A 17,346-nucleotide genomic window follows, 5' to 3' on the forward strand; every position below is an offset into this window, starting at 1 on the left:
GTATGTGTGTCCACTCTATGGACGGTAAAGTACTGATAAGGTCATTTTTTGGTGTTGTTTACCGGTGGGATAAAGATCTGTCACAAATCCATGTGAATGAACCCCACAAAGGGGCCCAAAGGGATCCTTGGCTTATCTCATTTGTGCCTCCATTATTTGCATCGTCACCTAAACCCATGGCTCACGATGCTGGGATCCCACGTTCAGATCCCACACACACTATGTTGATTTATCCATTGTGTACTCGGTTGCTGTTCTTCTACCAGCACAGTGATGTCATTGCTTTGCATGTTATTAATATACAAGCACCACCATGAGCCTAAAACGGGGTCTATACTGGGAGCAGGATGAGCAATTTGAAGACATCATTGCCTCATTTTGAAGCATGCTTATTGGGTCTACCAGCATCTACCAGCATGGGTCTACCAGCATCTAGCTGTCATTGCTAGCAATGCGCTACAATTACAAACGCATGCGCTGCATGTTGTACCTTTTGAGCCAATGAGCAACTTGTGTTTAATCATTGTTAGACAGTGCCAGTCAAGTTTAGTGAGTTTGGTCGGTCTGTTATTTGTGTTTCATGTTATGATTCGAATGTGCCTGGGTAAGGCCTTTTTGATCTGCTGGTTCATCAGGGGGGTTCCCGAAAAGACTTCTATTCCAGGACCTTTGGTTCAAAGTGACAAAATGAAACTGATCAGAAAGTTACAAAAATGAAACTTATTAAAATATAATTGATTTGAGAATAGATCCACAAAATAATCACTGATGTTGGAGCTGATACTGTTGATTTTGAAATATGATAAATGCCCTAACAAGATGTTTGTAATTATTTGGATAGTTATTGCATAAGTCTCTTAAAAATTAATATACAGTAAAGTGATGATGAGTTTGGAAGAGCACTTCTCTTTTCTAAGGGGGCTGACATTACCCACGTCTTTTTAAAGCAGGTTTTATTTTCTCTCTTGCCGTTTCGATGCCTATCCTGCATACCTAGCCTGCATACCTATCCTGCATACCTAGCCTAGACGTACTGTATGCACGCTCACCTGCCTTTGAGCTGTCTAGCCGGGGTTTGAATCCTGATCCAGCTATAAACTGTCACCTTGGTGTTTCACAATCAGGAAGATTCTTCATTGTGTGTGTCATCCCTCGGATGGATGTTAAATGGGATATCCCATCTGCCAGCATTAGTTGGTGGACGTTATAGATCCCACAGCATCCTTCGCGGTCAGACCAAATTGGACAAATTCCAAATTTCTGCTCTAACCTTCTGTACAAGGGGTACTGCATCAGTGGCACAGCTGCATCCCCATCAAATGATGCTACACACAGCCATGTGGTGCATATGAAAGAAGAAGAAGATGAAGAAGGACAATTTTGTGTTAAGAGCTCTTCTTCCTTGTCGTTTATTGGTACCACAGTTGAGTCTGTTCTGTTTTCAGATCTGTGGAAACTTCCAAAGGCTTTTGTGCAGAAACAGCATTCTCTCTGGTGGCCTACATGTCAGATGGAGCAAAAAGATGTGACTGTGACCCTCTGGGCTCCATCAGCCAAACCTGCCGACCACATGGTGGGCAATGTCTTTGTCGGCCTCACGTAAAAGGACACACTTGTGACCAATGCCAGCCTGGTTTCCACAGCTTCCCTGAGTGCAGGCGTACGTATCACACTCTCCCACCATATCATGGTGGTTCTGTTTAAACACAACTTATCGCTGTACCGAAAAATACCTTGCTTAAATGCTGGCGGGAATTGTATTTGTCGCAAAAAGCTGAATTATTGACGCCCCCTTTCACCCGTTAACTCTTAAATGCAGGCGTCAAAAATCCTACATAAACGCAGCCATTGGGCCTCGGAGGCCCAACGGATGTATTCGTGTCATGTTTTTGTTTTGTTTTTATTGATTTTTTTTCTTTCGTATCCTTTTTCAATCCAAGTCGATGCTCATGGATGTGTATTTGCTCAGAAAATGTGAATAATTGATCCTATTAGTTGGAAGAATCCCATATAAGTAATGAAGAATTATTTATTTTTTTACAAAAAAAAACTTTTTTGTCCTTGGTTTTTTTAACTTTTTTTTCTCTAAAAGGTTGAGGCTCATGGAGGAGTATTTGCTCAAAAAATATGATTCACTAATCCTTTTATTTAGAATGTATATGTCCACAACTGTCAAAAATCCTACACCGATGCAGCCATTGGGCCTCGGAGACCCCACGAATGTATTCGTGGAAAGTTTTGAAATTTTCATATTTTTGTCACTGAATTATTTGTAACCAAGTTATAGGAGCATATAATGAGGCTCATATCAAGAAAATAATGATATAACATAGTAGTACAACAACATTTATGCAGGGCCTCAAAGGCCCCAGGCCTGCATTATAATAAAAATAACCACCTTTAGAGGCCATTTTTCCCCGCAAAGCGGGGGTTGGCCTTTTTCGGGCACCGTGGTTGTTGTTGTTTTTCGGTCCCCTTTTTGAAGCAATGTTTTACGGCCGGATGCCCTTCCTGACGCCAACCCTTTTTGCCGCCTTTAACGACAAACAGGGAATTACCAGTGAACTGGTACTCAATTTTGTCGAATAAAGTGGTATTCGGGTGGTTCCGGTATTTGGGACCGCAGGGACGGAAAGTGCAGGTACGGGGTGCCAGGCACTCCCCAGCCGGCCCGCTCTGAAGGTTCGGATCGGGACACCGGGATTCATTCCGGTCGCCCGGTCGGCCCGGAGGTGGGGGTGCGGGGCCTGTCACGGAACGTCAAAACAAACGGCCTGCCGGGGCCGCCCAAAAGTCGGGCGTGAGGGGCGCGTCCACTAATGGAACGCCTCTCGCTTCCCAGATCGAGGGCCACGTGGTCAGGAGAACCTCGTCCCTTCTGGTTGCCCTGCCGTCCCACCGTGAGCGCTGGCAGGGTGTACTTCAAACTAAGCTTAAGTGTCAAGTGTTAAGTTCCTCCTTGCCCTCGCAAGGGAAAGGCTAGGGTCAAGCTCTTCCAAATTTCCAAACACTAGAAATCGGACGTCTCAAATTAATTAATTATTTGTTAATACATCTCAGTCGCCCGCGACCTCTCTAGCGCGGGTGTCGAACCAGTTCATTTCCGGGCGACCGGGCCGAATATCGGCCCGGCCGTGGCCGAAGCCGTTGATTCCGCCGTAGCACGCTAACGCGTAGGCTCGCGCGTCCCCGGTCCGCCGGGGCTCCGCGGGTGTCCTACCGTGCCCACGTCGCCATGTCTCACTGAATAAGAGAGTCAGACGTGGTGCCCGGGGACGGAGTTCGCTGTCTAAACATGGTAGCGCTAGGCCAGTGGGACCGCCGGGACCCACGTGCACTCACAAGTTGTTCTGCGAGTGGGCGGCAGTATCAGACCGGGATGCCCAAACGCTCCCCGGCTAAAGTTCATCCTGAAAGCGCCCACATTGTGCGGACAAACCCCACCGAGTCGAGGGCCACGTGGTCAGGAGAACCTCGTCCCTTCCGGTCACACTGTGCCTATCGGCCGGCCTCGAAGACCGAAATTGTGACTATGTCACAAAAATTTCATTATTGCAGGACCCATGTCGGATTTTCAGGTTATAAGTGAAGAATGAAGATTTTCCCACGAGCCTGAATAAATTTGTTTTTTTTAATGTCATTGAATTTTGTGTAACAACATGAAAGTCGGTGAAAATGAGCCTGATTCCAAAAAAAAATTGTACAGCATAGTTTTTGCAACAAAGAAACCTTGTGGGCCTCCGAGGCCCAATCACTTCATCCAAGGGTTAAGCTAACGAAGGACCCCCACGTGGTTTGCTATGATTATTAAAACTCTGCATCATATTGCAGGACCACATGAACTGATGTGGTTCACTCGTTAAACGTAAAATCAGATTAGTCAAATAACCTTCCAAAATAGGTATTTGCTGTCTTCTCCAAAACTACACTCACAATTTTGATGAAACTTGGCCACAAGCTGCATATATGATGCCTGACGAAGCTTTATTGACCATATCACAGTCTGCACTCATGAAAGGGGGTATACGGGGATGGGGGTCGTTTGACCCACCAAAATATGTATGTGCCCTCTTCTCCGAAACTACACACACGATTTTGATGAAACTTGCCCACGACCTTCATCACCCGTGATGTACCAATGTTTGTTCACGGCATTAAAAATATTAAGGTCTGAGGGGGTCTGTGGGGTTTGAGTGACTGTTGCTCCTGATCTAGGTGAGCTTCAGGATCTGCGGTCCTATTTTTGAGTGTGCAATGTCGATAGCCCCATCTTAATTCTTTATAAGTGTGGCAAACTGCAGTTGTAGAAGCTTTTACAAGGAACTTCAACGCAGGAGGCCATGAGGCCCAACAAGCCCGAAGTGTGGTTGCCAACCTATGACAGTTTGCCCATCCTCTTTCCTTTTAAATGCTGATTGTCCCACAAGGAAGCAGCACGTGCCATTTTTTTAACTCTCTGGTATGACACAATATAGTCTTCCCTAAGATAAGACGATTTTATCAAATGCCCTTTTACTATGGTTTATCAACATATTTTTGAAATTAATATCTGATAATATAATTGATTGTTCATCAAAATCATTTTATTCCCACCAATCTCACCTCAGCATGTGAGTGCACAAGAGGAGTGTGTGATCAGCACACGGGCGCCTGCACCTGTCCCCCACATACCTTACGGCATACCTGTCAAGACTGCCTACCAGGAACATTTGCCTTCCATCCGGTAACTGGTTGCCAGCCCTGCAAGTGCCACCCTCAGGGTGCCATCGACTCTCTGTGCCATCCACTGAACGGGCAGTGCAGGTACACGAGTTTGGCTTTGGGAACCGTTTTTACCTTTATCTTTTGAGGTTTATTTAAGAGTTATATCTAAGTACTGGGGCCTCTCTCGAGGTTGGTGGCGGGATTTGCACTCCGGCTGCTGTAAAAACACCTCATTCCGTAGCACACATAGTGTAGTGGTGTGTGTCGGGATGGTGCTGAGGAATCGTTAAAGGATACATCGACATGCTGATCCAGCGTACGCTCCCATATATATATATATATATATATACAGTGCATTCAGAAAGTATTCAGACCCCTTCACTTTTTTCACATTTTGTTATGTTGCAGCCTTATGCTGAAATCGTTTAAATTCATTTTTTTCCCTCATCAATCTACACTCAATACCCCATAATGACAAAGAGAAAACAGGATTTTAGAAAGTTTTGCAAATTTATTAAAAAGAAAAAACTGAAATATCACATTGACATAAGTATTCATACCCTTTGCTATGACACCCGTCATGAAAGCCCGCTTGGAGTTTGCAAAAAAGCACCTAAAGGACTCTCAGACTGTGAGAAACAAGATTCTGTGGTCTTTCATGTGTCTTTCAATGAGGAGAGGCTTCCATCTGGCCACTCTGCAATAAAGCCCAGATCGGTGGAGTGTTGCAGTGATGGTTGTCCTTCTTGAAGTTTCTCCCATCTCCACACAGGATCTCTGGCGCTCAGCCAGAGTGACCATCGGGTTCTTGGTCACCTCTCTTACCAAGGCCCTTCTCCCCCGATTGCTCAGTTTGGCCGGGCGGCCAGCTCTAGGAAGAGTCCTGGTTGTTCCAAACTTCTTCCATTTAAGAATTATGGAGGCCACTGTGCTCTTGAGAACCTTCAATGCAGCAGAAATTTTTTTTGTAGGCTTCCCCAGATCTGTGCCTCGACACCATCCTGTCTCTGAGCTCTGCAGGCAGTTCCTTCGACCTCATGGCTTGGTTTTTGCTCTGATATGCATTGTCAGCTGTGAGACCTTATATAGACAGGTGTGTGCCTTTCCAAATCATGTCCAATCAATTGAATTTACCACAGGTGGACTCCAATCAAGGTGTAGAAACATCTCAAAGATGATCAAGAGAAATGGGAGGCACCTGAGCTAAATTTCAAGTGTCATAGCAAAGGGTCTGAATACTTATGTCAATGTCATACCGGTATTTCAGTTTTTTCTTTTTAATGAATTTGTAAAACTTTCTAAAATTCTGTTTTCTCTTTGTCATTATGGGGTATTGAGTGTAGATTGATGAGGGAAAAATGAATTTAAACGATTTCAGCATAAGGCTGCAACATAACAAAATGTGAAAAAAGTGAAGGGGTCTGAATACTTTCTGAATGCACTGTATGTATATACAGATTTTTAAATGCATCAATGAATGTTTCAGCTCGATGAGCAAAAGTCATCCAAGTGCCCACCATTGTCATTATTACTACAGTTACTGTATATATATAGTATGGTTTGGGAACCCCTGCCTTAGACCTTTGAAGACCGTTTAAGACCCCAAAGACCCTAAAGACACCATAAAGACTCTTAAGTCCCCAAGATCCTTCAAACTCCTTTTACCTTTTTGACCCTTTTGACACTTTAGACACCTTTAGATCCCCGAAGTACCTTTAAACCCCTTAGACCGTATCACCACTTATACCCTGTAAACCCTTCATACAGATGATACAGCTTGGGCGCTTGACCATTTCGCGCTTTAGACCACTCGGACCTTTTATACGCACACCGCGCAAACATCTATAGTTTTCTTGCAAAACACAGACTATACTTTTTTCAGCAAGTGATGCACAAACTCGATCCACCTTCTGCTGGTGTAAAATCTGCTAGTGTAAAAAATAAAATTATTAACTGTATGTTGAACATCGTGGAAAATTGAGAGTGACTGTACGTTTTGTGTGTACCTGTACCTTTTGTGCACCTGCTTGTTTGATGTAAATGCCTTTGGAGTGTAACTTCCTGCTGAGTGGAGATTGTGCTGTGTGCAGCTGCATAAAGGGAGTAGGTGGACAACAGTGTGATCGATGCTTGCCAGGATTCTACGGTTTTCCATTCTGTCACCCATGTGACTGCAACCACAATGGAACCTCTCAGGTGATATGTGACGCCACTACAGGCCACTGCCTCTGCAAGGTGAGCTATGTTATAAACTGTCCTGAGTCACTTTTGGCTTCTTGGTGCTGGGTGGTAACTCGTACAAACTCAATAATTTTGCTTATTTCTGATCTTCATGTCTGTCTGTTCAAAGTCTTGTGCCTTTCTTGTGTAGGAGAACGTAGAAGGCACACGCTGTGACGCATGTATTGAAGGCAGCTTCCACCTAGACGACAGTAATCCCAAAGGATGCACCAAGTGTTTCTGCTTTGGAGTCACAAACCGTTGTGAAAGTACAAAGAAACGGAGGTCCCAGGTCCGTATACTTGGCTTTCAACTCTAATATGGATCTCTCTCCTCCATCTTAACACTCCTGTTACACCTTATAGCATTTGTACTACCTACATACCACCTTGAATTATGTACTTATTTCTTTAGTCACTAAGTTACATGTAGAATATACACGTCCAATTTTTAAGGTGCAGTTTTGGGGCTGTGCCCTTGATGAGGACATACATCCTTGTTCAAATGTATTACTCTCAATCTCACACCCCTTTGAATTTTATTGGTTTGAATTTTTATTTGCTCCATTATAATAATATGGGTGTTTTGGGTCTTTGGGGTCTTTAAAGGTCTTTGAGATATTTTGGGTCTCTGTTTTTTTTTTTGGATCTTCAGCGTCATTTTGGGCTTCTGGGTCTTTGGGGTCTTCAGGATATTTTGTGTCTTTGGAGTCTTTTGGGTCTTCGGGTTATTTTGGGCCTTTGGGTCTTTAAGAGTCTTTTGGGTCTTTTGGATATTTTGGGGTCTTGGTGTTCTTAATGGTCTTGCAGGACTTAAAGGGTCTTCAAAGGTCTAAGGGGTCTCAGCAGTCTAAACGGTCGAAAGGTATATTACAACAGTACATAATAAATAGACATATGTAATTAATAGACAGGATGCAACCTGCCTTCAAACAGGACGTGATTAATAGATATGTAGTCACACAGCTTCCCCACCTTACCGCTTCACCACCTCACGGCTTTACGGACCGGTTGTGTATATATTTTAAGAAGAAGAAGAAGAAGACGTTTTGGTCACAAATATACATACATATATAACCATGTACATTTGCTCCATTATAATAAGAGGGGTCAGTTTTCTTTACTTTTCCCACTCGCCCTTTAACATATTGAACTTAAACTATGTGCATGGCTATATTATGATAAGATACAGAACAAGTTTCAGTTTCAGAGTGTTTCGGCAATTTTAAAAATGTGTTTAAATTTTTTTTAAACATCCATTGGCACCGGTAGTGGACATGCATTGAAAGCAATTCTTGCTCTTGTTTCTTCCCATTTTTGCTATTTCCTCGTCACTCACTTCTGCTGGCTTCTCTATCTCTTGGGCAATACATCACAATTATTGGATTTATTTAATTCCACATTCTCTTCGTTATCTGCAGAAAAATCCCACTTTTAGTGTTTTTCCTGTACAGAAATTTTCTCATTATTCTCTCCAATTATCCCCTTATTCCATCATAACTTGCTTTGGGGCGATTTGTTCTGATATTTGGCAAATGGCACCCCTTCAACCACTCCCCTTATATGTCTATACCCTCCCCCTTTTGGCGATTTCAATCCAAACATATTTCCCTTCACTCCCCACTCCCCCAACCTCCTATCTCTCCCCAATCATCCTCTCTTCCTTCCGCAGATTTCATAGACGCCTAATTTTGTCGACTTTTTGACATAATAGCATGTTTATGACTCATTCAAGTATAAAGTAAGGCTTTAATTATGTGATAGACGATGAGAATCTGATTCCATATTCTGGTTACGATATTTACCCTCATCAAAGGAGAGGGTATTGCATTTTGGGTCCATTTGCTTCTTTGTTTGTCTGTTTGTCCATACAGAATGTGCTAATGCAGGCCACAAATGCCACCTGGTGGTATCCAGTAGTACATTTTATTTTTCTCAACCGAGTACGTCTATAAAGTATGTACAATTAGAATGTGACTACGTCGATAAAGTATGTACAATTAGAATGTGAGTACGTCTATAAAGTATGTACAATTAGAATGTGAGTACATCTATAAAGTTTGTACAATTAGAATGTGAGTATGTCTATAAAGTATGTACAATTAGAATGTGAGTACATCTATAAAGTATGTACAATTAGAATGTGAGTACATCTATAAAGTATGCACAGTTAGAATGTGAGTACATCTCTAAAGTATGTACAATTAGAATGTGAGTACGTCCATAAAGTATGTACAATTAGAATGTGAGTACGTCCATAAAGTATGTACAATTAGAATGTGAGTACGTCCATAAAGTATGTACAATTAGAATGTGAGTACGTCCATAAAGTATGTACAATTAGAATGTGAGTTCATCCATAAAGTATGTACAATTAGAATGTGAGTACGTCCATAAAGTATGTACAATTAGAATGTGAGTACGTCCATAAAGTATGTACAATTAGAATGTGAGTATGTCGATAAAGTATGTACAATTAGAAGGTGAGTACATCTATAAAGTATGCACAGTTAGAATGTGAATACGTCCATAAAGTATGTACAATTAGAATGTGAGTACATCTATAAAGTATGCACAATTAGAATGTGAGTTCATCCATAAAGTATGTACAATTAGAATGTGAGTACGTCCATAAAGTATGCACAATTAGAATGTGAGTACATCTATAAATTATGTACAATTAGAATCTGAGTATGTCCATAAAGTATGTACAATTAGAATGTGAGTACGTCCATAAAGTATGTACAATTAGAATGTGAGTACGTCCATAAAGTATGTACAATTAGAATGTGAGTACGTCCATAAAGTATGTACAATTAGAATGTGAGTACGTCCATAAAGTATGTACAATTAGAATGTGAGTACGTCCATAAAGTATGTACAATTAGAATGTGAGTACGTCCATAAAGTATGTACAATTAGAATGTGAGTACGTCCATAAAGTATGTACAATTAGAATGTGAGTACGTCCATAAAGTATGCACAATTAGAATGTGAGTACATCTATAAATTATGTACAATTAGAATGTGAGTACATCTATAAATTATGTACAATTAGAATGTGAGTACATCTATAAATTATGTACAATTAGAATGTGAGTACGTCTATAAAGTATGTACAATTAGAATGTGAGTATATCTATAAAGTAATAGAATGTGAGTATGTAAATATAACTCACAATTAGAATGTGAGTACATCTATAAAGTATGCACAGTCAGAATCTGAGTATGTTTATAAAGTATGCACAGTTAGAATCTGAGTATTGCTATAAAATAGATACTATGAAACCACATGAACAAGTCTGGGTGAGGGTATGCAATCTTTGATTGCTTGTCCTAGTACTTACATATATTCATTGTGATGATTGTTTATTCCAGAACTTTTAAAATAATTAGGTGGATGGATTTTTTTCAATTTGTTCACAGATTGTGACAATGAAAGGCTGGAGTCTATACAATATAGAAACTAAAGACGTCAAGATGAGTACTGGTCCTGAGGAGGGAGTGGTAAGGGCAGCCCTGAAGAACAGAGGTGCACATCTGAATGAGATTTACTGGTCTGCACCTGATGAATTTAGAGGGGATCGTGTGAGTACATCCGTTACCAGGTCTGCATGGCTGTGTAAGATGCTTTGGAGACATTATTTTCAAAGCTCAAATGGAAGCACTACCTTTTGGGCGAGCCTTTGTCCCATATTTTCTGTAATTCTCTGCAAATGCTGTCCTCACATTCACACGCGTACACGAAATATAAAGACATACCCAGTTGAGAACATTTTACCCTGTTTAATTTGTACGGTAACCGGTCTCATCTGCTTTGCTGTACAATTATAGAGCATGAATGTGAAGTGTTGACTCATAATTACACCCAAAGTGTTTTGGTTTTTCTAATTTGTAATACATGTAAAAATAGCAGAACACATGTCACAGGTGTTTTATACTTGTCATTCTTTCATGTGCACCTTGTCCTTGTAGCTTATTGAACTGATTATAATATAACCTTGACCTTTTGATACTCTCATTTTGACTTTAGTTGGCTTCATATGGTGGAGAGCTGAAGTTCCGAGTTCAGTCCATGGGTGCACAAGAGGAGAGAGCAAGCTGGGGGCTTCCTGATGTTGTCCTGAAGGTGAGCCATGGGCAAACCAGACTATTGGATATCAAGTTCATTGATACAAGGTCTGTGGCTTAACTTAAAGTTTTTTCTGGCAATTTTTTCAGGGGATAATATCAAGAAATGCAATTGCAGTCCCAGCCATTTATTTAATTTCAACTGATGGGAATTATGATTAATTAGGATGGTTCATGGTGTACCTCATCAGTAGTTAAGTGTAAAACAATCAAACAGAGGATGTATCTGCACTAATGATCATCATTCAGTTCACATTGTAAAGCATAATAATATATGTAAGTGACTTGGTAAAGGGTCATGAGAGTGAGGGCCCATACAGCTCAACTATCAATCATGAATTGGAAAGCCGACAAAGTGTCCATTAGGAAAATCCTTCAAATTTACAAATTAAAGAAACAATTCCATGAAAGGCAATAATAACACTAAAGTATGTCAAACCCTGACTAGGATCAACAAACCATTTGATGACATAAAGGAAGCTACGGTTGGGCAAATCCATGGTGGAATTAAGCACAACAGTCCCAAAAGATACATGGTGAGATGAAGCAATGAACAAAATCAAAACACATCTGGAAAAAATTGACAACAACAGGCAGCCAACTGGTAATTAGGCACATTTTCAGCATTGCATCTCCAGAGCCCATCAACTATAGTAACATCATAATATAGCTCGTGCAATGTGGCACTGCTCACACGACGCCTATTTGGCAACGCTCAAGTCTGACGTTTTGATGACCTGCTCTTCATCTGGAGTTGTGCAGGCATCATATGCCAGGTGCTAAAATATTCTCCCAATGGGGTGAGGGCATGGCATGACTCCAATATCCAAATGGTGAGAGTTTTCCAGTGTGTGTGTCGTTGGTTGTTATGTCCATTTGCGGGGTTCAGGAGGTGGAGTACGGAGTGGAGTCCTCCCAGGACCCAAAGTGTCCACCTCCGCTTCGGGAAGGGATCACGGTTCATGGACCAAGCTGTTCAACTTTTTCAGAGTTTTTCTCCAAGTTCTCTTTTCAGGATCGTCACCGAACCCCGGATTGCCTCCAGTTGTATTTCATTTGTGGTAATGTTCCCGGGAATGGTTTTCAAAATCTCAGTGAGGTTCCTCTTTGTGTGTGTGTGCATGCATGTGCGCAGAGGTTTGACTCCCCCCAAAATGGTGTATTTTTGTACAACTTGTAATGCCTGCTCCCACAGGAGCAGCGCTACAGAAGAACCACCTTTAGAGGCCATTTTTCCCTGCAGAGCGGGGGTTGGCTTTTTTCGGGCACCATGGCCCCCTTTTTGAAGCAATGTTTTACGGCCGGATGCCCTTCCTGCCGCCAACCCTGTTAGTCGCCTCTTGCAACACACAGGAAATTACCAGTGAAGGGGTCCTCAATTGGCCGACCTCGGAAGGATGACAGGCTGAGTTAACCCCCCTGACGTTAATTCAGCGATCAACTGGGATTCGAACCCAGGATCCTAGGATCCCAAGCCGGCACCCGAACCGCTAAGCCAACACCAGGCTAAGCCAATGGGATACCCATCCTGAACCTCTAGGACTATGAGTTGTTTTTACCATGGAAAACATTCCCCTTTTTTCATTGAGCACAGGGCCTCATTCCCCTTGTCACCAGTTTTCGACTCATTCCATCCAGCAATTCAGCAGTGTATGGAATTCAAACAAACAAGACACTCCTCAAAGTATAATATGATTAAGAAATCAAATAATGAAAAAAACAACATTCATAACACAGAAAAAACACACTAATCTGGTTTAACTTTCACTATGCTGTATGTAGTACGTTGTAGTATTCTGTGTTGCACCACACTGTATCATGCTCTCTGAAAGCCTTTATGAACATTGTTGTTCTTATGGTTGATCGCTCCTTGCTTACTGAGTCCGAGTTCAATGTTAGTAATGCCGTACACTCAACACTGTGTGAACTGTAAATATTTACTGCAAAATGCCATTTGTGGAAGTGTTGGTGTTACACATTTTGTGTCGACCGAGTGGTACAGAGGTAATTCACTTACCTTTGAGCTATCTAGTCTGGGTTCGATTCTCCACCCGACTATAAACCGTCAGGTTGATGCTTCATATGCAAGGAGCTGAATCACAAGGTGTGCTATGCCTCACCTGGCCATTGAACAGGGTTTTTCATCTGCTGGCATTGGTTGGTGGATGTTAAGGATTCCACGGTGTCTTTCCATGAAGAGTACGCGAGCTATTGCCATCACCCAGAACATGTTTTCACAATTTCCTACTCTAAATTACAGGGGGCACTGCATCGGCAGTAAAACCCTGGCCATTAGATAATGGTACACAACTATGGCCCAAACTTGTAACTGACTCATGATCCAATATATACATGAAAAAAAAACCAAAAAAAAATTGCGTTAACTATTAATGTGAAAATGCTCAACAGAAGGTTGCAAAATAAATGCTGCTGGTGTGTCTTATCTGGCACATGTTAATGAGTTGATATTTGGTTTCTTGGTAACTAATCCTATGTCTTGTGTTCTTCAGGGTAATCAACTTGCTCTAGCTTGGTCAGCTCCAGCCAGGACTACCAATAGAAGCAAACCTTGGGAGGGCCGCGTGCTTTTGCTTGAGGTTAGTCTGGACAGACGCACCTCCCTGTGGTCTGGGTTTGCATGGGCTGTACTCGCAAGCACTTCATTCATTGTTGTGACAAATCAATTGTGGTGATAATACCTTTATAATAAAGAAAATCTCTCAACACATGCTAATTATACTTGTATTTTGAAATTTGCAGAAATATTTTCACCACATTCACAGCCGAGGCCCCGTCTCTCGCGAGGATCTCATGGTGGTCCTCGAGGATGTTCACCTAATGCTCGTACGCTCGCACTCGCACACTTCTCCTCACACGCTTCTCCTGAGCAATGTCACTTTGGAAAGTTCATCAACCACTGGAAGTGGACCTGTGGCAACCCACGTGGAGAGGTGTCTATGTCCTGCCCAGTACCGTGGAGATTCATGCCAGGTTTGTTATTTGGTGGAGGGTTAAACTGAAGGCTCTTTTTTTTGAAATCATGAGATGATTAAGAAAGAATGAGACATATTGGACTGAGTGAAAGCAAATAAATAAATAAAATGACAAAGGATGTTTTAACCCCTCAGGAGTGTTCTTCTGGATGCTATCGACAAAAGCGAGGTCGTTTCTTAGGGTCATGTCGGCACTGCCAGTGTAACGGACACTCTAGCACATGTACGGATGGTAAAGGGGAATGCTTGGTAAGTCGCATGTACAGCACACATTGCCATTTGTCCCACGATATTAAATAAGTCTGTAGGTGTGTATGTATGTATATCTGAAAATCATAGAAAAAAAAACAGGGTTGGGCTGTTCTTGACCAAATTTTAAATACGTGCGGGGACTCCCTCTCCTCACTCCGGTGAGGGGTTTGTGGGTAGAGGACTTGCCAATGCTCCCGAAGGGAGTTGATGCTTCTCATTCAATAAATAATTATCGTGAGGAAAAATATTATGATCAATAAAATCGAAAGCCTCGACTATTGCTCGATTCAAACACTTACCCTTTTACAGCTGTGTCAAAATATACGTCATGTCCTCATGGTACACAAGTGGGATGCAAAAACTTCTGGGGCACAACACACTCACAATGGTCCAAGAAAAAACAACTTCATAAAATATATTGATCTAAAAATAATATTTCCTTATTAGTTATAAATACTCCTCTATCGAATATATATATATATTTTAAAAATCGCATTTAGGGGACTTTTGTATGTTGCTTTGACAACTTGTTGAATGTCCCTAATAATCTGTTCCCCCTGATTACATTGGAAGACCAAGCTAGTTTGGTTCATCATAGATGTTGGTCACATCATCTCAACACTATGAACGTCTGACCCTGATGGTGATCTGGCTGATTCTTAGCATCGTTCATGGCCACCAGAATAAATCACAGATATCACCGATAACGATCTATTTGCGCATCTAGAAGATCAACCTGAACAATACTTGAATTGATAAATTACAATCCTCTGCCTACCTCTCAGCACCAGTTACATTTTTTGCCTGCATATTATACATGTGTGGGGAGAAAGTGGGTGAGGGACAAGGTAAATCTTACTATAATTCACCAAATGTCTGTCCGTCTGTCTGTCCCTCCGTCTGTCCGTCTGTCTGTCCGTCCGTCCGTTCCCAGGTACCGCAAAAACGGCTGAACCGATCCCAACGAAATTTTGGGAGTGTAATCCTGGGACCCCCTGGAGTAAAATAGTCTGTATTGTTTTTCCAATTTCAGCTTTGGCCTCCAGCATTTTCAGGTTTGGACTCCTGCCTAACGTTATTGTCCCGGGTACCGTAAAAACGGCTGCACCGATCGCAACGATACACCTCCATGCCTGTGGGATTCCCACGGGTTACCCCACTAGTACAAAATAATTAAGAAAATGAAGGAAAAGTGGGAGGATAAGGCAGAAAATATGGTGGGTGGGAGAATTGAGGAGATGGGGGAAGAAAAGAGAAAGGAGTTTTTTTTTTTGAAGTACCATAAGAAGAAGAACCACTCCATTCATGTCTTCAGACACATAGGGCAGCTGAGGCAGTTTTTCATTTGCTAGGGGGCACAATCCCAGACAGAATGCTGGATACTCGAAGGGCTCATTCTTTCCATGGGTATTCATTTTGCCGACCTCAGAAGGATGACAGGTGTATGTATGTATACCATCTGGTGTTATGTTAGTGGCATGGCAGGGGTTCAAACTCAGGATCCTAAGAGCTTAAGCAAGCCACCATAACCGTTAAGCCAACAACAGGCTTTGCGGTAAAAGTCCAGCCATTATTTTTCATTTGAAGTAATACAGATTTCCCTTTTATATATTGATAATAATGAAGGAGTGATTAACTTCCTTTGAGATGTCGTTCAGTAGGTTGTGGAGCCTCTACTATGATGTGAATGAGATAAACTTGGTCCAACCAATTATGGTGGTTAAAATTTGGCCTGGATTTTTGTCTTTACATGTAACTAAACTGTATGTTTTGCAGCAAGCAGGGATTATAGGCACACACCAGCTGAGCATCCTAAACAGGGAATGGCACCCCAAAGGGTTGAGGCTCGTACTATAAAGTGGGGCTATTTCCAGCATCTGTTCCTCGTGATTAAAATTACCACAATGGCGGGTAAGAAGTTGCCTCCACAGTGTCTGCTCTAAGGACAACGATATTTAATCAAAATAATCAATCATTGTAAAAAATTTTTTTTTTAAATGACAAGTATATTAATTCCTAACCTCCTTGGGCCCAAACTGACAAGCCCAAACAAACATAGGACTGTGAACATAAAACCGTACCTTACAGGACAGCCACATGCCTACACAAGCACACATGGGGAAGGAAGGAAAGGTATGGATCTGTGAATTAATGGGAAGCTATGGAAGATGAAAATAACTTGCAAGGAAGGACAGAAGGAAGAAAGATCGTGGGGCTGACTCGGAGGGGTTTGACCTTCTCCGGCCTCTCAGAGGCCTCACTCTACGGTGTCTCGGGTCGTGATTCCAGGTGGCTGGCAGTAATACGGCATCGCAGGTTACGAAGATGCGGAAGAAAACACTTTCTCTGCAGTGACTATTCAAACGCTACCTGGTAACATAATGCGTTCATTTGTCATTTCTTCTTTATGGTTTTTCTTTAGTGTGAATAAATATTTAAGAAACAAAAACTCTTGTGTATTTCTTAAAGAAAATCTGTCAAAAAGGTAAAACAAAAATTCCACATTTAAGGATGTCTTGCGAATAATTATAAATGAAGAGGTGTACAGTATGTTCCCATATGAAGAAAAAATTCTCACCCCTATGGCCATGTCGACGTGTTTAAGAATGTTATTCTGGCTGCTGCAAATAATTCCAACAATTTTCTGGAACAAGACAACTTTCGAGTGATTTCAAGGTTAGATGGACTGGCTGAGAGAGTACATGCTTTTTGCTTTAGAAAAAGGGCGATTACAAGGAGATCGTGTAGGAATTATTAAAACAAGCATTCTGAGTATTGCGCTGCAATACATGTCCCCTACCGGCAGTCTGTCCGGAAAACTGTTGGGGAAATTACCAAAGTTCAAAGTGCCATAACTATGTCAATAAAGTTCATGAATGGTTGCACAGACCCCTACTTCTCACTAAAAGTGGAAACGGAATGTAAATTGGAGTTAAAATAAGCCAGCAAGGTCGCTCCGTGGAGCAGCCTGCACGTATTGCACTATGTGTGAATTATATAATTACCAACTCACGGTCTGAGGTAACTCGGCTAAAACTATCCAATTT

At 41.8% G+C, this 17,346-nt stretch overlaps 1 protein-coding gene across 1 annotated transcript in view; it reads left to right on the forward strand.

The window, feature by feature from the left end:
* The window catches only part of LOC137436105 (laminin subunit alpha-5), a 196,992-nt gene that overhangs the window by 79,453 nt on the left and 100,193 nt on the right, over positions 1–17,346 (forward strand). Inside the window, exons 32-40 of the mRNA XM_078786514.1 lie at positions 1,446–1,660; positions 4,608–4,803; positions 6,795–6,939; positions 7,076–7,216; positions 10,350–10,511; positions 10,957–11,052; positions 13,565–13,651; positions 13,815–14,045; positions 14,183–14,296. Coding sequence (XP_078642640.1) covers positions 1,446–1,660; positions 4,608–4,803; positions 6,795–6,939; positions 7,076–7,216; positions 10,350–10,511; positions 10,957–11,052; positions 13,565–13,651; positions 13,815–14,045; positions 14,183–14,296 — 1,387 coding nt within the window. The remainder of the gene's footprint in view (positions 1–1,445; positions 1,661–4,607; positions 4,804–6,794; positions 6,940–7,075; positions 7,217–10,349; positions 10,512–10,956; positions 11,053–13,564; positions 13,652–13,814; positions 14,046–14,182; positions 14,297–17,346) is intronic.

The sequence above is a fragment of the Myxine glutinosa genome, chromosome 11, assembly GCF_964187855.1.
Source record: "Myxine glutinosa chromosome 11, kmMyxGlut1.1, whole genome shotgun sequence".
NCBI classification, from domain to species: Eukaryota; Metazoa; Chordata; class Myxini; order Myxiniformes; family Myxinidae; genus Myxine; species Myxine glutinosa.